This window comes from Stenella coeruleoalba (assembly GCF_951394435.1).
Source record: "Stenella coeruleoalba genome assembly, chromosome: 9".
Classification (NCBI taxonomy): domain Eukaryota; kingdom Metazoa; phylum Chordata; class Mammalia; order Artiodactyla; family Delphinidae; genus Stenella; species Stenella coeruleoalba.
This window is the reverse complement of record NC_137155.1, coordinates 38,639,780-38,664,466: the sequence shown is the minus strand read 5'-3', so window position 1 is coordinate 38,664,466 and position 24,687 is coordinate 38,639,780. Positions and strand designations below refer to the sequence as shown.

Here is a 24,687-nt window from a genome sequence, read left to right as displayed (position 1 = left end):
TGAGGTATTTACTCTTTAAAGTGTTAAACTAAGGACTCTGTTTTATTGGTAAAATTGCTTCAAATCAGTTTTTAAAGAAATACGTTTTTAAAGTTAAAATAAATAAAAATATGCTCTTCTCTAATCTAAAAATCAAATAATGTTGTAACTTTGCTCTTACCATTATGATTGGAGAGCACCATACCTGGCTGTAGTGTTTCTTAACCAATTTTTCTAAACCAAAAAAAACACAAAAAAACTTGAAAGAATCTGGAAGTCTAAACTTTTAAAATAACAAATAATCAATAGTTAATATAAGTATATGCATGATTAGGTTCTCTTCTTGTTGTTGCTATTCTTAGTTATTTCAATTATAACTTTCAATTACGTACCTGATTTGGGGTTTTGCATTTTACCCAAGACATATTAAAACTCTGAAAAACCTTGCCAACTCCTGTCAACCCCACTCCTCAATTATCCATATTATCAGGCATTGTTTATTCAGGAGAAGCAAATTTTAGTATTTGCCTAATAAAACATAATTATGCAAATTGCCTCTAAAATTAAATATTCTCTAAAACCAAATATTTTGGAAATAACTATTCTACCATATACTTCTATTGGAGAATTCAGATTTAACTGAAAATCCTTCTATTTTAAAAGTCTCATCGTATTTTTTTTTTTAACCATTTGGAAATATTTATGGAGATGGGAGTAGTTTTGGAATAGGTGGGTGTTTTATTCCTAGTTAACTGTGAGAATGCAGCCGAAGAACTTAAGTTATGCAGGCATAATTTTTCAAGGTTTTTTTTTTTTTTTTTTTTTTTTTTTTTTGCGGTACTTGGGCCTCTCACTGCTGTGGTCTCTCCCGTTGCAGAGCACAGGCTCCGGACGCACAAGCTCAGTGGCCATGGGCCACGGGCCCAGCCGCTCCGCCATGTGGGATCTTCGCAGACCAGGGCACGAACCTGTGTCCCCTGCATCAGCAGGCGGACTCTCAACCACTGCGCCACCAGGGAAGCCCTCAAGGTATGTTTAATGAGGTCTTCTTACCGTCCTAAATATCTGCTTCTAAAACGTGCAAAGTATTACTGGGACTAATTTAGAGAAGTTAACAATATGATAGAAATTAAATGATACTTTTGACAAGATAAAGACACCAGAGAATGAGAATTCTGTTCACATATCTGAAGTACAAATCCCAAGACTTAGAAAAGGAATACATAATTTAAAAACTAAAATGAGTTATTAAAAATTGTTTTTCAAATTTGAAAAAGTCAAATTTCAAAACAGCTCAAAAATGAAAATGTCCAACAATTTAAGAATTATAAAATTAGATGCTATTATGCTTTTTAAAAAATATATGGACTAGAAACCAATGGACGATTGAGTTTTAGCAAGGAATATTGATTTGATGTTATTGTTTTCTATTTTCTTTAAAGTCAACAGAGGTTTCCAGTGTAGGAGTATTTATAAACTAGAGAATAAAATCAACATAAAATCAAAAGAGTTAAGAATTTATTCTTGAATTTATAAATGTTATTGTTCTTAAATGTCAATACTATGTGTTTAGCGGCATAGTTATTTGAAACCAAAGGATCATTTAGAAACCTTCATTTATGCATTTGTTAAGCAACAGCATTTTTTTTTTTTTAAACCGAAGATCACCACTGATCTTCCAGCTGCATGAACAAAAGGGAACCTCTATTTGGCCTATTTGTTTTCTTATATGAAAATAAATAAACTAACAATTGAATGAGCATTTTCCAATAACATTCAAAATTCCTTTCTGCAATATAAAGTTTAATGCCTTGAAATTAATATAGGCTATACCTGACTCCCCCATTGTTCAATTCGATTTACTCTGCCAAATTGTGTGAGGTGGCATGTGTTACGTGTGTGAATAAATGAGAGGTAGACAAAACTTTTGTCTTTCTCTCAGAAACTCTCTAAAAGGTAGAAGACACATGCTGAGAACAAGAAAAAAATATCTATGCTGCAACAACTTTAAAAGAAATGCCAGATATTTAGAGCTGCATATGTTAAGGTAATCTAAAATATTACAAGCCAAAACCCAACAGAGGTCCCAGCAAGCAGTTACTAGAGAGCATAGAAAAAGTTACAAATATATATAAACATTTTGAAAATATTATTTTGCCCCTCTGCAGCTCTTTACAGATGCTAAGTGCTTTAAACTCCTATGTTATCCATTAGTTCTTGCACCGATTGCAGGATAAGTCACAATTCGTTTAATGACTGGAGGCAGGGAAACAAGTTTGGAATACATCAATGAATTCTCTGATAAACAATAAGATATTAAAAGCCCTGCATTTTCTAAGATTGCAAGGATGTTAGAGGGTAAAGGAAATATGAGGGTCGCGGCCTTGGAATTCCTTGGAGAGCTCCGAGTTGTTGAGAAGACTCCTAGAAGTCTTCTAGGTCAGCTATTATTCAATGCTTTCCTATCTATGTGGTGGTTAAAGTCCCCTCATCACTATCACACACCTAACTCGGCTCTGGATTGTGATTTTGATGAGATGATTGCTGCATATTTCTTTTATTCTCGTTCTTTCCTCCTTCAGTCAAACTAGCTTATTCTAATTCTAGCAAGTAAAGGCATTATCATTTAAGAATTTTGAAAGCTATTCACATTTATATGAAAAATAACTTCATTTTATTCAGTATATAGTCATTTTTCAGTATGTTATTACTAGTGTATCAGTAATATATTGGTGTTTCAGAAAAAATCCCTTGCATCGTGTGGTAGATCACTGAAAGCAGAACAAAGCGAAAGCACATAGATCAGTTAGGTAATTATTGAAAAAAGTTCACATGAGGGGTAAGGACCAAAAGTTAGACAACAGTAGGGGGAATAGAAAAGTAGAAGATGAAGGAAAAGATGCAAAATAAACCAAATAGAAAACCTGGGGTGACTGGTTAGATATGGAAGAGTGGGTCGTGTCATTTCCATTAAGTGAAAAAGCAGATACAGACAGGGGAGAAGGCTGTCAAGTGAGAATGCGGAGGAGGTAACTTTCGGGCACAGTGAGTCTGCAATATCCGGGGAGCATGCCAGGAGGCAGTTGCATACCGGACTGCAACTTACAAACGAGATCGGGCTGTTCGTCAAGATTTGAGTATGGGGCGGTGCTTTCCCCAAAGCATCTTCCAAAGTTTTGACTACATAAACCAGGGAACTTGGCGGACTATCTGAAGTGACCTATTGCAAAGCTTAAGTTTCACTTTAATATTTGTTCCGTTTTAAACATGTATATGGATTTGTGTTGGATTTTACATAAATTTTTTTTTTCCAAATCTTAGGTAAATGTGTGAGTCCCAAAGATGCTCATTCTTTGGCACATTGTTACTACCCTACCTTAAAAGGCATGTATACACTGAGTCATGACAAGTACTTTGCAGTGATTTAAGCCTATACTCAATTCCTAGTTGTCAGCTATATGACCATAAGGAGGTTATCTTCAGCTCCAGTAATTAAAAATAGCAACATCATGTAATGTAAACAAAACATCTACCATATTGATTTTTTTTGTCCTTTTGCTTTCAGTATGTAAAGCCCTTTCAGTAACAGTCCTGAGTGAAAATATGAGTCAATAAAATTTGACTGGGAAAATTGAGTAAAGAATGAAAAATATTCTAAACCTAATAATAATATGAAAGTTACTGCTTCTGCTGTAAAATACTTGCTTATAAACTTCCCTAGTACAGCCTCATGAAAAGTTTTTCATCACAACTTTTAGATACTGCGATTTCAAATGGCTTACAGAGATGGTTTAACGGTCCCATCTGCTAGAATATAACCCACATGAGGACAATGGCCTTTATTTTAGTCACGGATGTTTCCTGAGCTCACAGGCATCTTGTAAACAGGTACTAGACTTGTTAAAGGAACCAGGAAGAGACAGACATCATCTTTGTCTCAGTATTTCGGCACATTTCATCTCAGTTGAAACAATTCATGTAAACAATGATCCAGACTTCTTAGCAGAGAAAGGGAGAGTGGTAGGACAGTCGTGAGTCTCATCATTACCAAGTAGACAAGTAGTTCTCCTTCTGACTGCAGAAGTCATGTTTTACAGAGGAAAATATTCTCAAATAAAAGGTAGTGAGTACCTTTCAGAGCCCGTGAGCCGAACAAAATTTACACAAGTGTTTTTGCTTATCTGTCTGTCAGCCACACAGCATTTTAAAATTAAGACTTCATACAAAAATCTTAGTTCGCCCCTTCTCTTGGAAAGTGGAAGAAATGGCGATGCCAGTGTACAATACCTTTCTCATTTGGTAAAAATCTGCTTGCCCCGAGTGGCTCCACCCCCTACAAACCACGTGTGAGTGGGCTAGTTCCAACACAGTTCTCACTGTTATCTGATGCCCACTCATGAGGTTTACCTGGTGGGCTACGCTATGTTACCCTTGTTTAAAAAACAATACAACAGGCCTCAAATGGAGTTGCTTATGCTAAGCTTTACATCACCAAACCGAGACCTAAATGTAGTTCCAGCTCTTACAGAAATGGAATCTTAAACCAATCAGTCAGGAATCTCCCAATCAGCAGTAGTTAGGTAGCTGCCTAATAGATCCCTGCCATTCACTCAAGGAAAGGAACCTTGCAATAACCACTCAGATTTTTTGCCTGGAATTACTTTTTTGTTCCTGCTCCCTTCTGCCTATGAAAGGTTTTCCTTTCGTACAGATCCTTGGAACTCCTTTCTACCTGCTAAATTAGATGCTGCCTGATTCTAAAGGAGTTTTGCTCAAATAAACTCTTAACATTTTTAACATGCCTCAGTTTATCTTTTAACGCCCTTAGGCATTTGATGTGCCACCTTTCCCTTCACCTTTGATATCTAGTTCTCTTTACAAGAGTGGTGGGCTTAGGTGGGACATGAATGCTGTCTTTGTGCTCAAAAAAGCTCCCTCAAAACAAGGTTCCCTCCAAAGCAGAGCCTGAGGTTGGGTGTTAGTTGTTCATTTGGAAGATAATGCCAGGAAAAACAAGTGAGAAACAGGGAAAAGTAAGAGACCCCAAGACAAGCTCGTAAAGGAGGCTACTGCTGTGTGGGCAAATGGGACTCAGTCCCACTGGGAACCCTCTAAGAAACCACACCTCTGAATTGTCAGACCTAAAAGGACAAGGGAGGCTGGGACACTCATCAGGGGACTTCCATCCCTGATTGGATGAAAGTTGAGCTGGTGGATATTACTGGGCAGCACACACTTCTGGGTAGAGCCCCCAGGATGTTTGCTTCCTTGCAGCAGAGTGTTCTCTGGCAGTGAATGATCAGCGTGTAGCGAACTTTCCAGAGCTGCAGGTAAACTCAGGTAGGATCTGGGGGATACGGCCCTTTTACAACCGCCTGTATTATGGAATTGCAAATGATCAATGTCTTAAATCTTTGCATGGGTAATAACACTACTTTCTACATTCTGATTTTTTCAAATTATTTTTTGATTGTATTTAATCTACATCAGTAGGAATACAAGGTGAATTTCCATAGGGAATATTATTTTATAGGGCTGGAACTTGGAGACAGTCCTTAGACTCTGGTAATATGCTGCCTATATTATACCAATTTTCCATTACACCAAAGACTATTGTTAAAGAAATAATTATTCACTGACACTTGTTAAAGCCTGCTAAGGAAGACTTTACTGGGGGAGAAGCTGGGGGATTAGGTACAGGAACTGTAACTGAGCAGGACCCTAGGGAGCCTTCCTGGGGCAGACCTCCCTCACCCATGACCTCCAACTGCCACTTGTTTGTAAAAACACCTTAGCTTCCTAGGCCTCCTCCAAGTTGCCAAGGATAAATTTAATCAGAGAAGTGAGAAAATGCAGAAACAAAGGAAGACAGTCAAGCAAGACAAAATAATAATAATTTAGCCATTAACAAAGTCAAGGACCTTTACTGCCTCCTCAAGGGCTCTAGATAATACCCTGAGCCATATACTTGGAGCTGCTTTGAAGATACTGAAACCTCCACCAGGTGGAAGAAATTAATTGCATGTTGCCCACAAGCACATAGACCCCAGACTGGTTGGAACCAGAAGGTTCAGGATTTTTTAATTAAATTTATTTTTGGCTGTGTTGGGTCTTCGTTGCTGTGCACGGACTTTCTCTAGTTGTGGGAAGCAGAGGCTACTCTTTGTTGTGGTGCACGGGCTTCTCATTGCAGTGGCTTCTCTTGTTACAGAGCACCGGCCCTGGGCGCACAGACTTCAGTAGTCACGGCTCGCGGGCTCTAGAGTGCAGTAGGCTCAGTAGTTGTGGCGCACGGGCTTAGCTGCTCCGTGGCATGTGGGATCTTCCCGGACCAGGGCTCAAACCCGTGTCCCCTGCATTGGCAGGTGGATTCTTAACCACTGTATCACCAGGGAAGTCCCCATGATGTTGACTCCCAATTTCCTCATCAGCAACCAGTCAGAACAATGTCCACAAGCTGGTCACACACCTGGTAACTCTGCCTTACCCTGTCATTAAAAACCCTTCCCTGAAAGCCGTCAGGGAATTCAGGCCTTTTGCCCACTAGCTGCCTTGACTCCTTGCTTGGTGCCCTGCAGTAAAAGCTGCACTTTCCTTCACCAGAAACCAGTGTTAGTACTGATAGATTGGCTTTACTGTGCAAGCCAGCAGACCCAAGTTTGGTTCGGTAACAGAACAACTGCAGTGGAATTATACCATAGGGGAGAGAGATCCAGGGCAAGGGGCATTCTTGTTGAAGGCAGGCAGGGTAAACAAGTATCACCTGGGCAGTAGTGGGGGATGAGAATCATGATTAGCTATGGAGTGATCAGCTATGGAGTTTGAGGAATCTGGCTAAACTGACTTAGCAAGATTCTTGCTAAAACTGGACAATGCAGAGACAAAGAAGTCCAAAAGTTCAGGCCTAGTTGGAAAAGCATTCAGGGGGGCCTGAAGTTCAAGGAGGGAGTTTCTGTCACTAAAATGTACTGAGAAGACCACCGAATTTATTAATGTCTCCCAGCTGTGTGGGTGGCAATAGCGAGGCGTGAAACTCACAATAATAAAGGCTCTGGAATAGGAAAAGCACTCAAGTTAAAGATATGCTAAGTTTTCATCTGGCTGGCAACCTTCTTTGACTTGGGAAACTCTCATCTATGAATAAGAGGCCCGGAACGTCTTTTACACTGTAAAATATTTGCAAAGTACCTTAATTTCCCCCTCAAAACACCTAATAATTTTCATATGAACCAGCTTAAATTCATTAGCATTTGCCAAGCACACTCTTCAAAAGCTTCAAACTGGGACAGCAAACCAAAAGCAGAGGTAAGGCTCTGACCCAGCGGGTAGGGGCGGCTTCATTAGCCGACTCTGTTCAGCTATTGCTCCCGCTGAAGCTCAACTTGTAAAGTGAACGTGCAGGAAAACGTGGGGCAGACATAACATAAATAATTTAACTTGAGAGAAGTACTCTAAACCTCTCATTTACAGTCACCTTTTATTATTTCTTATTCCTACCGGCCAAAGTAGAAAGTGTCTTAGGTGTCCAGAGAAGGAGAAAAAATAATTATTAGATTGCAAGCTTCCACAAAACTAAAACCAGGACTAAGCGTATCACCAGAAAGAAAGAAATTACTGAGATCATCGTCTTCAGCAAAATAGGTCTCATCACAGCAGATGCTGTTATTTTTTTCACTTTTTGCTTGCTAGAGTGGCATCACTCAAAAACGAATGAACTAAGAAATAACATTGCTCTCCCTTTCTTCCCCTTCCCCCCCCCCATCAATTTATATACATAGGGTCCAAGGTGAGACTTGTGTACTGGATTCTGGTAATCCAAACGCATTTAAGTGAGGATTAAGCACTTCAAATGTATGAAGGATTAAAGTGAGAGAACTTTTACTCTATTTTAAAAGGCATCAACTTGTAGCAACAGCTCTGAACATGATTATTCTACTTGCCTACCTCCTTATGTTAGTTTCCTCTTGCTGCTGTAACAAATTACCACTAATTTAGTAGCTTACAACATCACAAATTTATTATCTCACAGTGCTGCAAATCAGAAGTCCAAAATGGGTCTCACTGGGCTAAAATCAAAGTGTTAGGTTCCTTCTAGAGGCTGCAGATAACAATCCGTTTCCTTACCTTTTGCAGCATCTAGAGACCTCCGCACTCCTCGGCGTGTGATCTCCGTCCTGCTGTAGATTCCGACGCAGCACTACAGCACCTTCAAATCCCTTTTTGACTCTGACCTCTGACCTCTTCTACTTTAAAGGACCCTTAGGATTACATTACGCTCACCTGGATAGTTCAGAATACTCCATCTTGAAGTCAGCTGATTGGCATTCTTGACTCTATCTGAAACGGTAATTCCCTGTTGCTGTGTCACATAACATATTCACAGGTTCCAAAGATTAGGGGCTCATTATTCTGCCTAGCAGCTCCTCACCATTCCCTGGAGAATAGAAGGCAGCTACACTAAATACAGACTATTTTTTTCCTTCCTTTTAATATATTTTCTTCTGAAACAAGCAATGCATTTTATAGTGACTTGGGACTTGTTTTAGTGGCTGTCTGTTATTTACTCATTCAAAGATTATTGGGTATCTGATATGGGATGGCCCCAGGGGAACAGTAGTGATGAGGACCCAAGACTGGCTTTCAAAGGACTCACAAGTTTAATGAGAGAATCAGATAAGTAACCATTTAAAATACAAGTCAAAGAACTTTAGCATAGGTGTCAGAGTCTTAAAGGAGCACAAACGACTCACCAGAAAAACTCATTCCAATGCATTCGAGACCAGGGTGGTTCCAGAAATCCTTCCGAATGGAGGTGAACAAACCTTGAGGAAGGGAATGTGCCAATCATTATAAAATCTTACAAGGTGCATAGTCATGGAAGAACATGGCATGTCTAGTGAATAAGTAGAACAGTGTAGCTGGAACTACGTTTTGCACACGGGGATAAGAGGGAAGAGGATACAGGAAAGGTTGACAAGGTTCAGCTTATGAAAGCCCTTGTGTACATGAGGGTTTTGAGCTTCTATCATGTAAAAAAGGGTGACTCAATAAGGAATATCATCTATTTCTAGAAAAATACAGTTGGCATCGTAGATGAAGGATTGAAGTAGGGACAAATAGGATTTTCCTGCTGTTGCTCCTACTACTACTACTACAATTAATACTATTACATTTCCTTTGAAGCTGAAAGAAGTAATTTGAATGTTTGCTGATAGAAAATAATTTTGAACATTATCTCTACTTAATCTTCACAGTAACCCCAAAACAGGTCTTATGTTTATCCCTATTTTGAAGGTGAGAAAACTGAGGCTTAGAGAGATTAATTTTCTCCTGAAACATATTCTGTAAAACAAGCAGCTGGGATCAAAATTTATACCTCTGTGCCCAGAATCCTCTTAAAGTTCCCAAAGGCAGATTTATCTTGAAGTTCTCATGCTGAATCTTCTGGTTATCTTACTGGCATGGGCCCATCCCCAAACTTGATGAACAGAGGGAGGAAGCAGCAACCTGCTCAGTCACAGGGCAGAGTCCCAGAGTGCTGTTTCACTCTGGGGACCACCATATCCACCAGGACACAAGACAACACCCTGTGTAGCCTAGGGGAGCATCCACACTAATCTTGACCTCAAGTAAAATGAACCCCAAGAGATGCTGCTCTACTCCAAGCTTAGAGGCCATTTTCACCTTGGCCTACTGGCCTCTGGGTCCTGTGAGGACCTGAATGAGCTAGACCACGACTACTGGGGTCAAAGGGCTGGAATTCTCTGAGAAACCACCTGGGATGATATCGCTAATATGCAGAATCTAAAACAAAAATGATGCAAATGAACTTATTTACAAAACAGAAACAGACTCACAGACTTAGAGAACAAACTTATGGGTACCACGGGGGAAGAGTGGGGTTGGGGGAGGGATAAATTGGGAGTTTGGGACTGACATGTACACACTGCTATATTTAAAATGGATAACCAACGAGGACCTACTGTATAGTACAGGGAACTCTGCTCAATATACTGTAACCTAAATGGGAAAAGAATTTGAAAAAGAACAGATACATGCATATGTAACACTGAATCAGGTTGCTGTACACCTGAAACTAACACAACATTGTTAATCAACTATGCTCCAATATAAAATAAAAATTAAAAAAATTAATTCAACCACACAAAAAGGTTACTTTGGAGAAATTACATTGGAACATTATCAACGGGAGTTAGGAAGCCAAAATAAATTTTGAAACAATCAATTAAAAAGCTTATTCAACCATCCTAGAGAAAAGATTGTTATCTTTCTATTTGCTCTGTGAAAAAATATTACAAAACTGTTACCTACAAGGAGAGGACCAAAGAGGATGCAGCCAAAAAGTGTAGGGAAAAACAGGGAAATGGACTGGGCAATTAATTCTCTTTCTAAAAAGATATTTTGCTTTGTAATTTTGTATTATTATTATTTTTTTTTAATGAGATGTCACCCAATTTTATGAGCTTCAGGACAAAAAGGACCTGGATCGACCCCGGACTACAATTATAATTTAGGTAGGAAATGAAGATCTGGACAAAGACCACAGGGATGATGAGTAGGGAAGGGACTTGATAAATATTAGGTGGTAGAGGGGATGGGACTGAGTGGACGGGTAGGAGTGGTATTTAGGAATGGTTGAGCCTTTCCCTCAATTCTCACTTCAGAGACCAAACTGGTACAATTCACCTAGAAATTTGTACAGTAGGTGGAAAAGGATTTGTATTATTTTGGAGACTTTTAGTTCGATACGCCTGTGGCGTACTCAAGAAAAGTAAATAGGCAGCAAAAATATAAACTGAATTCAAGAACAGTTGAATTAGAGATACACAATAGGGAGTCCTAGGTGTATAGGTATATTTAAAACCATAAATTAGGTGATGTTTATGCAGTAAATATAAGGAAACATATATAATGAGTAAAACAGGGTTGGGGAAGGCAATGATAGATGGAGAGAGAGAAGCCAATAAGCCTGGGCTGAAATTAAAAATATTTAATAACCTATATAAAAGTATGAGTGGATCAAAATATTTTAAAATTCCCTTTAATTTTTCAAAGAAAATATCTAATTCTCCGAAGATTTCTATCTATGTATCTATGTACCTATCTATCTAATATCTATCTACTCCTGGAATATATTTTGGTGTAAGTAATCTATCAAATTTTTCCAATGATTTTCAACTCACTTGTTTCATCTGATGTAGCTGTTGCTAGTTGAATAACTCTGGTCCTTGAACTGTGCTCTGACATGGGAACAACATCAAACTCTTCCAACAACTTCTTTATACGTTTGTAGTCATTAGTCAACCCTGAATGTGTTTTTTCTTAGAGCAATTGACTCAGTGAGATCAACTGGATATCTGGATAGAAAAATGGAGTAAGAGAGAGAGACTTTTGAACCTGCTATGACTCTGCTTCCATTTGTAGGACGTTAGACTATATTATTCTACTAGGATTTTTTTCTATTATTCTAGTCTATTATTATATTATGAATTTTTAACTTGTATTACTTTACATGGGTTTTCTAAATATTTAATTTTTATACATTTAGCATTAACACATTTTACAACTAGTATTCTCTATTACTTTAGTTTTCTGTAAGTTTTAGAGTTTATAAAATTACTTACATTATTTTAACAAAACTCTCTGAAAATGTAGAATGGCCAGATATTGCTTTGAGGCTTTCTAAGTCAGACTTGGTAGTTGTTGTTGTTTTGTCTCTCTTCCAGAATGCAAAATTAATTGACAGACACTTAATCCTAATTTGGGGTTTTGCCTTCTTCTTTCTCCCTCCTTCATTACTTTTCTTCTTTATTTTTTCCCTGCTTCCCCCTTTTTCATCCTCTTCTCTTGCTCCTTCCTAATAATTTAAAATAAACCCACTATTCAAATGCCTGATTTATGAATTCCCTAAACTTTTAATGAATTGAGGCAATGAAGCACCCAGGACCTGGTTTCTATCCCTATGCCCTCACTCACCTTCTCTGATTCAGGAGCTCCTTCTTTCTCCTTCTCTCTTCATGTAAAAGTCTAGTTACCCTGGAAAGCCATTTACAGATTTACCTTCTCTGGAGGATTTTTTAAAATACCTTCAACCAAATCACCTGTCCTCATTTGAATACGTATCATATTTTGCTTACCTTGGTTCTTACCTTGGTCAATAATTTACTTAACTCTTCCAACAGATGGAAAGACACTTAAAGAAGAGATTGTATCATTAAAAAAATTCTTTAATTTCTTCCACCCCTTTGTAAAATACCGTGTACCTAGTCAGTGCCCATGAGATATCTGCTGAAGTCAGTTACACAAAATAAAATCAGAAATCAGTTTCATCCAGAAAATTCAATGTAAGCCCTTACAGAACCCCCAGCCTAGTCTTTCAGTCCCCATGATTCTATCATCCAGTTTGCTGGCACTCCTGGAATCTCTGAAATTGGTGGAATAATGTTCACAGCAGCACCTTGGGGCCAAAGCACCACAAAGTAGAATGGTTTGATTCTTAATGACAACAAATTCCGCCCCCAAATACCCAGCCTCCTTTCTCCCTGACAAAAGACAGGTGGTCTGTCTGGTACCCCCAGTGGATATTCACTGGGGTAGACTGACTGTCAATTGCTTGGAGAGTTCATTTACGGAAAAAATCAGGGCAAAATGGCGGTAAGAAATGACACACTGAATGGTTAACATTTTTATTTCAAAAAAGCAGGATACTGTATGTAACACTTTCTGAGAAAATAATTAAGATAGTATAATGAAATGAATTCCATGTTTTTAAGCACAATACAGATGTATAGAATCCTTTAAATGTGAGTTTATTCAAACTTTATTTAAATAGAATGCACTTTGAGAGATTTAAGGGGTGACTTCTGCATTTCACAAAATAAAAGTTCTTCTGCAAGTTTGTTTATTTATTTATTTAAACTTTACATTCTCAACATATATTACAAGGGCTTAATATTTTAATTTAGAACATACGTAGTGTATTTGAATAGCTCTTTGGGCTAATATGTGCCAAGAAAGGTACATTGTCCTTTTTATAACCAATTAAAAACAAACTAACTTTGACACAAAAAGGAATGGGGTCATAAGTTTCGTCTTATTCAAGTAGAATACAGTCTGAGATTCAAAACAGATTCTTCCTTGAAAACTGCAGTTGTTTCCCATCCTCCTAAACAAGGACAAAAGAACAAAATGCAAAAAAATATATGTCATTCATTAATTCTCATTGGATTTAAATTTCCCCCTGCAGTAGAATACACTAAATATCTGAGTCTTTTGCTTTATTCTGGCTATAATCACATAAACTGTTTAAAAAATAAAAACTTCTAAAATTCTGTTTTCTTCACTTTCTTCCAGATATTTTCTCCTGCCACAATAAATTGACCAGCACTCTTAGCGTCAGATACACATGGTACACACATGTAAGTGGAGAAATACATTTATGTCCTTTAAAATTCCTGGATCTACACAGACACTTCCTTTCCTGTTAGAAGCATAGATATCCAGGTTTATTCTGGAATCTCTATTTATCTCCTCAGTGTATGGCAATGTTTAGCAAAGTGCATATCTCTTTTCCCCTTTTCCTCTGACCCCTGAGATCCCCGTTTAATTTTTACTCAAGAGCTTCATCCACTTAAAACTTTGTACAACTACATCTGCTGTATTTAAAAGAGGTTGACTCAACAACGCAAACACTCACCCGCACACACGTAAGAAAAGTTTCCATCTTCCAAAGCTAACATTATTTAATATTCCTATATACCATGGAGCTTTCAGTTTGGAGTTTTTCTTAAAATATATATCCTTCACTTGAAGCTGTCATAAAAATGGGGAGAACACCTTCTCTGATTTCAAAACCATCAAACTAGGTTTTTAAAAACTACTTTCCAAACCCCAGGAGTAGTGTACTCGAAGGGCAAGCTCATCAGTATCTTTAGAAAATGAGTTGGGAAAAGTAAAATTTGATTCCTATTTGAACATTTATTATTGGTACCAATGAATCCTACTGACTGAGAATGTAACTACGATCATCACTAATTATGATATAGCTACAGTGAAGTAAAGCTGCATCCCATTATTTCAACGATTGAAGTCTGATAGGCCGGCTGTTTGATTTCTCTCATCCCACTGTCTATTCAACAGCTTTTCATTGCACAGACTGTTAAAAATGATTCACAAACTGTTGCTGCCTTCAAACTATAGACTATAAAAGGTAGCCAAGAAATAACGGTATGTTGTACTGAACGTAAAGTAATTAGTGGCTTCTGAATATGTTTTTGACACAAAGCCTGCCTGCCCATTGTAGAAAATTTTGTCAATTTATGTGAAAATATTTATTACCTGTAACCATAGATACACAAAATCAATGTGTGTGTTATGTAACATGACATCAGTAATGCATTTGTTACTGCTTTGAGATTTCTTCTGGTCTTGATTACAGCTCTGCCAAATAACTTTTTTTTTTTATTATACAAGGGCAAGTGATTGCTTGCTACATTTGCAATTGTAATGATAATTTTCCTGAGAATGTTAAATTATGTCTTAATTTATTCAAAAGATTTTATTTTCAAAGCAATTAAACTTATTGTTGATTGATATTTACCATCCAATGTTCCTGGAACACTAAAAGAATACGCTTTATACATAATCTTCCATTATAGCACAATGCTTGAGGGTAGCCATTTTACATAACAGCATTCAGTTGAGTCTTCAAATCAAAGAACAAAAATTATAGCAATTTCACTTGAAATCCATAAATCCATGCTCAGGATTATGTTCAACAGAATCACTAAATGTTATTTGTAATTCAAAGATGAATGAATCAATAGAAAAATAGAACTGATAAATCATTAGTACTTTAATGCAGAGTGGAGAGAGAAACTAATAAATCATGCACTTCAAGCACTTGTTTTCCTTATGGCATGTTTGAAAACATAAAACATACAATGATAAGATGCAGGCCAATATGAATGAACAATACCAAATCTGCTCAGAATAGCATTTCATTTTATATCATAGGCTTAATGAAACACTTAAAAAAATACTATTCCATAATTTCTTCAAACAATCAGAGAATCCACCCAGGCCATGAAATACTTTAACAACAATCTAGGCCGTCATTTCCAAATAAATATTTGAAATGTCACAGAGATGGGAGTAGAGGAGGTGAGGGGGAGGGTGCAAATGCATGCATGATTAACTTCAATGAGCTCAATATTATTACAGGTATCAATTTATACTAGAAAGGAGCTGATACAATCATTTACTTTCTCAAGTGTACTTAACTGACCCATTGAAAATTACAGACGTCTATACTTATAAATGACCAAAAAAGCAAGAAATCAGCCATTGAACTTTGATTGTGTTGTACGGCTTATTGTCTGTGAAAAGTGAGAATTTTAATTATAATTAATGGGTAGTTCACTCTCTTCCAGAGTTTTAGTCATCACAAAATTGCACATTAGAACCATAGATTTTCTCCACAATGCTTAATTAATTATGCATTAACCCATTTCTCTCAAAGCATCTTTTTCTGAATCTTTGGTGGGAAACACAGTTTATTAGGCACATAGTTTCAAACATCTATTTGGTTACTGTTGTGATTAAGAATTTTCTTCTAAATTCACATGCAGAAGGGAATAAGGCTTGCCATGTTAACATACTTTACTGCCAAGTAATATGTTTCCACTTATGTCTGGAATTAAAAACAAAACTAAACAAACTAAAAACCACTTCCTACTTCTTAGCATAAGAATACTTTATACCTGATATCTTAAATTCCACTCAGAAGCATCAAGATGTCGAAGAAAAACTACTTAGATACAGCAAGTAGACAACTATTTAACAAAACCTTTCAATTAAAAGCTTCTCCTCAACTCACAGGTCAAAGATCATTGATATACTGTTTGATTCTAAAGGGAAAAGTATAGCAATCTGCAATTATGATTATTGTAGCATTATTAAGTAGTGCTTATTAATAACTGGAATCACATTTCCCGTGATATTTCCTTTTTTTGTTGTACAGGTTTTTTTTACAGGTTAGTAAATGGAAATTGGAGAAGGAATGGGTAGGAGACGAAAAAATTTATGGGAATGCATGCAACAAAAATAGGCAGTATCACTTCATGTAAACTTCTGCTTTCTTCATGCAAAGATGCTTATAAAAACTGAGACATTAAATTTTCTAATAGCTGGATTTTACATTAGCTCAGTAACAAAAACTGTTAAACCAATTCCATGATTTTGCATGAGCAGGAGACTTGAAATTGTTCAACGATTTCCAGCATAAGTGTTCCATGGCCCAATTATGCTAATTAAATCTCTAAGAATGAAAAGATACAGCATTATTCCTTGCTTCGGTTTCTTGTTCTTTTGATGAGGGAGCAGAACAACCCGGTTTTTGGAGGAGGGCCCATCAGCATTGGGGCTTGGTTCTTGTGCATAATTTTTATCTAGGGAAAAAAAAGACAAAGAGGGTACAGTAATCTCCAGATACAACACCAATTTCTGAGAATCTCTCTTAAGGTTAATAATATCCCCTGAATTACTGAAACAACACAAGTGTAAAATGTATTTTCAGACTTTCTATTATTTCAAAAATATTTTTAAGGAAGATAAGGTATGTATTTAAACTATATTCCAATGCTCAGGGTGATACCAAGAAATTAAATTTAATTGAAACTACATTTTAAGTATCATATTACTTCTAACCTCTCTTGTAATAACACCCCCAAATTCCTTGTTCATGCCACGTGATTATCTAGTATAATTTATTGACCATTAGTTATGTATTATTTACTTAAGATAGGAAAGGCTGCACCATTATAGTATTCAGAATCCCAGTTATAGCCCAACATCAAGATGTACTTGATATCAAGGCAAGCCTTATTTACTCTGCTAATCAGATTGTTTCTCTCTTTCAATATGAACTGCAGGGCTTAATTTCAAAACAATCATTACGAATGAAAGTCAAAAGTTAGCGCGCATAAAAGGTCAGAAATGATGAACTAGCTTTCTAATTTGTTAATTAATTGGTAATAGAATAGAATCAAATATTGAAAAGCCTGCTTAAAACATTCTGAGAGACTGTTCTAAAGCTACTCTTTTTGATTTCTTTGAAATAAAACTACGAATCACCTTAAATGAGACAACCTTAAAGTAGATTATGTCTGCAATTTTCTCTAATTCAAGCCTAAATTAGAGAAGACATTTTATGAATATATGCTATGCTCAAAGCTAATTGAAAGCAATTATCAAAGTGGCATTTTGTCTGTGACTTTAAGATACATTGTAAGATAATAAATGATTCTCATTATGTAATAAAAAGGTCACATCTTGCCTTTGGGCTAGTGACGCTAAGAGTTTTTCAAAAGCAATCTGAGACATTTTCTTTAGAGAACTGCGACTAATATAAGAACCATCGCTTATTAAATATCAGTTGTCACCAGCACAGCACCCGCATCAGAGATGAGTATTTCTTTCAAAAAGAAACACCACCTCATTAAAAGCTGCAAAAATATATCTCTTAAAGTGCATAGCTGACATTTTCAAGTTAAACTGAATATCCTTCACTTGTCATTGACTAATAGCAATGAAACAAAAAAAAGTGGATGTCACGTGGACACGATCATTAAAATCAGCACTGGGGCTGTTGGGAAATGGAGATTTACTTCACAGTCTAGAAAGACAGAACTATGTTAAAAATCAGGATAAACGAACAACTCTTTATTTAACTCTGTTGGAATCAGGTTATTCTGGGAAGATTCAGTGTTCTTTGTACTGTAAAGATAAATTGCACCTGTAAAAGGCCACCAGGCTAAACCAGCCTCAAACTCTCTGGATATCTGATTTTATTTTATTTTATTTTTCTTATCTTATGAATTGGGGAATCAATAGCCAGACAGTTAAGATGCTAGGATGCACCTATCTATGTAGATTGAAAAAGATCTCTACCAGATTTTGTCTCCTAATAATTCACTTTCAAATTACGCCCTACCTTATGCCATTGATTTTATACTCCTCTAGAGTATAAAACCTAATACACCATCATTCACTCATTTATTCATTTCACAAAATGTATCAAGCCCCTACTATGCCTCAGACACTGTACCATGAACCTCTAATAAAAAAAGTACAATCTCTATCCCCAGTAAATTATAGTCAAGTAAGAAAGAGAAATTTAACAAGCACGTTCAATAGTGTTATAGATGCTGAAATACAAGGCTAAGCAGAAAGGCACTATTTTTTTTTAACGCTGAAAATAAAAATGAATCTTTTTATAAAAATACGTTAGTTTAAAATGAGTACCTGATGAGGCAGTTAACACATATTACTTATGTCATAACCTTAGATTCAAACAGAACGTAAGTAGCTAAGGTAAAAAAATAAAGATTTCTGATTCACAGTTGCTGGACTAAATCCTTTAGAGGGTATGATAATATTAGGGCCTTTTGGAAAACAAGATGATTATTAACAAATTATTGTTATTAAGATGTTGGAAGAAATATATCATTCTAGTCACAAAAGATTAGCATCAATTTATGACAAAGCATAGCCCAAATACCTCAACTTATTGTGTATGAGATTTTGTTTGCCCTTTGTATTTTTTAAGTTATTTGGATTTTCTTTGATCATAGCTATCTTTTTATTAACAATCCCTTTTAAAAGAAATCACATGTTGCTATTCCTTTGAAAAATAGCACAGTATCTCATTCAGTGCTCCTGACACAGTGGGACCCTTAATCCATACTGCTGACTAATTCGAATTCTAGGTTATAGTTTCAAAGCAGGATAATGGTCCTATTTTAAAAATTATCTGTAATCTATCTTCTTGGTTATTTAAGCACTCCTATGGTCAAGGTACATAACTCTTTCTTTAATTTAACATTATTTCCGTACAAAATGCAATCAACATCTTTCTGTCTGTTATTCATAAAAATGAGAAACAACTGGCTGTTTTCCTCTTAGGGGAGATTACATGGAGGAAACTCGCACTCATAAGATGTCTAGTATGTGTCCAGGCTCTTTGCATACATTATGTCATCAGATAATTATAGGTCTTTGTATATTTGAGCAGAGCAAAAACTACTCCATTAAGGATGAGAAAAATTCCAGTCCAGGTGAACTGTTGGTACTGTAGTCACAGCAAGTCCAGGTGAGGTTTCAGAAAGCTGTAGAGACTTAAGTGTAATTTAGGTTCAGATGGCCTGTGTTGGAGGAACCTGGTTAAGGGCGCCTCACCAGGCATGGGATGACTCACATGCCTGTTTCAGCTCCACATCCTTGTATTTTTATTACTACTTTTTTTGAGAACCTGTTATCTACAAGAAAAACAATACGGAGTAAGGAGCAGATTTTATCCCCCAAAGATTTTATTATATTAAGTCTCAGCAATCTGAAAACATGAACCAAACATTAGGTTCTCTTTGAGTGTTTCCATTTTTTTTCAGTCAGGTAGTTACTTCTTAGTTGTTTCTCAATACATCAAATATTTATGGAGCACCAGCTATGGGCAAGGCAGTTTGCAAGACTGTTTAGTTTGGAAGAGAACCTGAGATTATAATTGAGAGAGAATTGTGGGCACTCATAAGCAATGGTGATGGGGCTCCCAGGAGCTGGAATGGCTGTACGAAGGTCGAAGAGCACTGTTAAAAATGCAAGATAGATACTGTCAGAATTAGAATGATGTTCTATTAGGAACTCTTCATTTTTACTTATCATCTATTCCTTTGGAAAACAACAGCAGCAAAAGTCTCATGACTCTTTCTACTTCTGTCTTCCTATTTCAAATTAAGATTGGACACATCTAAAAATATAAACAGAAAAAAAATGATTTCAGTTTTATAATTATTCAATATGAAATAAAAATTCACATATAGAAACCAGATGAAGGATTATAAGGCACAGTTTTCTTGTTTCTATGACGTTGTCAGGGTTGCATGGTGTGATAGAGAGCTCCACCTCATAATCGTAATATGGCCAATAATAACAAGAATAAAAATAACAAGATTTGGCTTTTACTGTGTGCTGAGTATTATGCTAAGTACTTTACACACGTTATTCACATGCTACCTGTTTCATCCAGCTCTTTGAGTTGCTCTTGACAAAAGTCTACTCCCATAAAAGTAATATTATCAAAGAACATAGAATTGAAAAACGATGTCCTAAAAGGGATAGAAGAGAGGTTTATATCTTACAGTACACGGTGAACAGTGTCTAGTCCCACTAGACTTTTGTGTTCTCTCTGAAGACTTTTAGTCCAACTAAAATTGAGGGAGACTGGAAGGTCTTCCTGCACTCATTCTCCAAGCAGTACTTGGCCCAGCTCATTGCAATTTTCTTTCCTAGCTCCCTGTCTCTCAGCATCAACTATTCCTAATACTCTTCATTGTGAAGAGTAGTTATTTTTCTTCCTCATGTGATAGGAACACCCTACTTAACACCCAGTCCCTGAATGACACATCTACCGAAGCAAGTGCTTATCAAAGCATCCTGATAAGATTGGAATAAAGATGGATCTATTCTATCTTCAAGGAATTCTCATACCTAATATCAAAAGAATATTTTTTCATAATTTTTAAAATATATTATCTAATTTTACCCTCTCAACAACCCTGGGAGGTAGGTGTCAACACCCTTATTTTACAATACAGGACAGAAACTTAGGTTCTGTAACTTGCACTACACCACTCAAGTTGGTAAGTACAAGAGCTGACTCAAATCTCCCAAGCACTCCTTGTTAATTCCCACCTCTGCACTTCTGTGTCAATTCGTGCTTTGGAGAACCTTCCCTCAAACTTTGACCCCTGTCCTGCCCAGCTCAAATAACACATTATTTTGAAATTTCAAAGCACAGTGAGATAAAGAAGATTCTAAATGCCCTCTGAGAGGAAAAACAGGTCACTTACAGAAAAATAAAAATCAGCATGGCATTAAGCTTCTCAAAAACATGAGTGGTAGAAGAAAATGGAGAAAAACCTTCAAACGCCAAAAGAAAAGTTAATTTTATCTTAGAATTCTATACTTAGTCAATGGATTGATTAAATGCAAGGGTACAATGAAGATACTTTCATTCATAAAAGGTTCTAGAGAGTTTACCATTTATGTGTCCTTTGAAACATTTTTGAGTGTGTTCTCCAGCAGGACAGATGCATGAGCTAAGAAAGATTAAAAAAACAGAGGGTCACGTTGACAACACCAAATGCTGGTGAGGATGTGGAGCAACAGGAACTCCCATACATAGGTGCTGGGAATGCAAAATGGCACAGCCACTTTGGAAGACAGTATGGAGGTTTCTTACACAACTAAATATACTCTTATCATATGATCCAGTGTTTTCACTCTTGGGATTTAACCAAAAAAGTTGAAAACATAGGTCTGCACAAAAACCTGTACACAGATGTCTGCAGCAGCTTTTTTCATAGCTGCCAAAACTTGGAAGCAACCAAGAGGCCCTTCAGTAGGTGAAAGGATATATAAACTGTGGTATATCCAGACAAAGGAATATTATTCAGTGCTAAAAAGAAATGACCTATCAAGCCATGAAAAGACATGGAGGAAACTTAAAAGCATATTATTAAGTGAAAGACGTCAATGTGAGAAGGCTGCATCCTGTATGATTCCAATTATATGACATTCTAGAGAAGGGAAAACTACGGGGACAGTAAAAAGATAAGTGGTTGCTAGGGTTTATGGGGGAGAGTGATGAATAGATGAAGCACAGAGAATTTTTAGGGAAGTGAAAATATTCTTTAGGATGTTGTAATGATGGATACAAGACATTACACATTTGTCCAAGCTCATAGAATGAACAACACCAAGAGTGAACCCTAGTGCAAACTATGGACTTTGGATGATTATGATGTGTCAATGTAGGTTCATTGATTATATCAAAGATACCATTTCAGTGGAGAATTTTGCTAGTGGGGAGGCTATGTGTGTCGGGTGGTGGGAGGTATATGGGGAATCTCTGTACCTTTGTCTCAATTTTATGGCGAACCTAAAAGTGCTGTAAAAATTAAGTTTGTTAAGAACAAGAACAACAACAAAAAGGGTATCCAACTGAGACCCAGGATGAGAGATCTGCAAGAAACCTAGGAAGAAACCTGCAGGGAAGGGCTTTTGCCATATAAAGAAGGGAGTGGGGATAATAGATTAATTGATACCATGTAGTTTAAAAAAATTAGAATTATTATAATGATTTTACAAAGAAAAAAGAGATTATAAAAGCTTTATAGGAAAGAAAATGTAATTGTGTGACAGTACTTAGTTCTACAGTTGACAACATTTTCATAATCTCAATCATTACATGTTTTATATTGATTTAAGTAAAATTTTTCTTCAGAAGCAGAACAGCATACTGGTTAAAAATCAGACTGCCAGGGTCCACCACTTCCTATCTGGAGACTTTGGGCAGATGACTATAATTAATTTCCCTCATCAATACTGTAGAGACTTTGGGCTTCCCTGGTGGCACAGTGGTTAAGAATCCACCTGCCAATGCAGGGGACAGGGGTTGAACCCCTGGCCCGGGAAGAACTTACATGCCATGGAGCAACTAAGCCCGTGCGCCACAACTTCTGAACCTGTGCTCTAGAGTCCATGAGCCACAACTACTGAGCCTGCATGCCACAACTACTGAAGCCCACGTGCCTACAGCCCATGCTCTGCAACAAGAGAAGCCACTGAAATGAGAAGTTCGTGCACCACAACGGAGAGTAGCCCCCGCTCACCACAACTAAAGCCCACGCACAGCAGCAAAGACCCAATGCAGCCAAAAATAAATAAATAAATAAAATAAAGTTCCATTAAAAAAATACTATAGAGACTTTAATATAGTGTCCATTTCATTGGTTTCTTGTAAGGACTAAATGAATCAATGTATACAAAATGCTTAGAATGTTACCTGGCACATAAAAATCACTCAGTACATATTAACTATTATTAAGAGTTAAATGGAGTAATATAAGAGTATTAAAAACCACTTTCCATAGCATAAATTAAGTAGAATATACCTAAAACTATTAAGTCAAAAAAATTACAGCAAAGCAGATTGTTTACAGACATGCAGTAAACAATCAGAAGAGGCAGCCAAAGAATCAAATAGTGGACCTGGTGACACAGAAATGATGGGACAGAGGCTAGCCGTTTTTCTTGGAACGCTATACATTCTGGTTTTTTTAATGTGCACATATTATTTTGATATGAGTGTTAAAAAAATAACAATGAGGGGACCTTCAAGATGGCAGAGGAGTAAGACGTGGAGATCACCATCCTCCCCACAAGTACATCAAAAACACATCTACACGTGGAAGAACTCTTACAGAGCACCTACTAAATGCTGGCAGAAGATCTCAGACCTCCCAAAAGGCAAGAAACTCCCCACGTACCTGGGTAGGGCAAAAGAAAAAAGAAAAAACAGAGACAAAAGGATAGGGACGGGACCTGCACCAGTGGGAGGCAGCTGTGAAGGAGGAAAGGTGTCCACACACTAGGAAGCCCCTTCACCGGTGGAGACTGGGGGTGGGCAGGGGGGAAGCTGTGGAGCCATGGAGGAGAGCACAGCAACAGGGGTGCGGAGGGCAAAGCGGAGAGATTCCCGCACAGAGGATCAGTGTCGAGCAGCACTCACCAGCCTGAGAGGCTTGTCTGCTCACCCGCCGGGGTGGGCGGGGGCTCGGAGCTGAGGCTCAGGCTTCAGAGGTCAGATCCCAGGGAGAGGACTGGGTTTGGCTGTGTGAACACAGACTGAAGGGGGCTAGTGCGCCACAGCTAGCTGGGAGGAAGTCCAGGAAAAGGTCTGGAACTGCCTAAGAGGCAAGAGACCATTGTTCAGGGGGGCACGAGGAGAGGGGATTCAGAGCACTGCCTAAACAAGCTTCGCAGACAGGCGCAAGCTGCGGCTATCAGCTCGGACCCCAGAGATGGGCATGAAACGCTAACGCCTGCTGCTGCAACCACCAAGAAGCCTGTGTGCGAGCACAGGTTACTATCCACACCACCTCCCACCCTGGGAACCTGTGCAGCCCGCCACTGCCAGGGTCCCATGATCCAGGGACAACATCCCCGGGAGAACACAGGGCATGCCTGAGGCTGTTGCAACATTACATCAGCCTCTGCCACCACAGGCTGGCCCTGCATTCCAATTATGACTACTGTACCCCTCCCTCTCCCTGGCCTGAATGACCAAGAGCCCGCTAATCAGCCGCTGCTTTAACCCCCTCCTGTCTGGGTGGGGAACAGATGCCTAAGGGTGACATACATGCAGAGGTGGGGCCAAAACCAAAGCTGAACCCCAGGAGCTGTGCGAAGAAAGAAGAGAAAGGGAAATCTCTCCCAGAAGCCTCAGAAGCAGTGGATTAAATCTCCACAATCAACATGATGTACCCTGCATCTGTGGAATACCTGAATAGAAAACGAATCATCTCAAAATTGTGGCGGTGGACTTTGGGAGCAACTGTAGACTTGGGGTTTGCTGTCTGCGACTGACTTGTTTCTGACTTTTATGTTTATCTTAGTTTAGTGTTTAGTGCTTGTTATCATTGGTGGATTTCTTTATTGGTTTTGTGGCTCTCTTTTTTTAAATTATTGTTATTTTCTATTAAAAAATTTCTTTTCCTTTCTAAAATTAATTTCTTTTTTTTCTTTCTTTTGCTCTCCCTTTTCTTCTGAGCCGTGTGGCTGACAGGGTCT

At 37.7% G+C, this 24,687-nt stretch overlaps 1 protein-coding gene across 21 annotated transcripts in view; it reads right to left on the bottom strand.

The window, feature by feature from the left end:
- Nucleotides 1-14,446: 14,446 nt before the first annotated feature.
- Nucleotides 14,447-24,687, bottom strand: part of DGKB (diacylglycerol kinase beta) — a 909,303-nt gene continuing 899,062 nt past the window's right edge. For 20 of the 21 annotated variants that reach the window (XM_079932538.1, XM_079932527.1, XM_079932534.1 and 17 more), the window contains one exon: nt 14,447-16,448. In XM_079932538.1, coding sequence (XP_079788664.1) covers nt 16,267-16,448 — 182 coding nt within the window. In that variant the 3' untranslated portion in view covers nt 14,447-16,266. Of the gene's footprint in view, nt 16,449-19,695; nt 19,802-24,687 lie in introns of those variants that run through there. The other variant, XM_079932540.1, reaches the window with a different exon arrangement.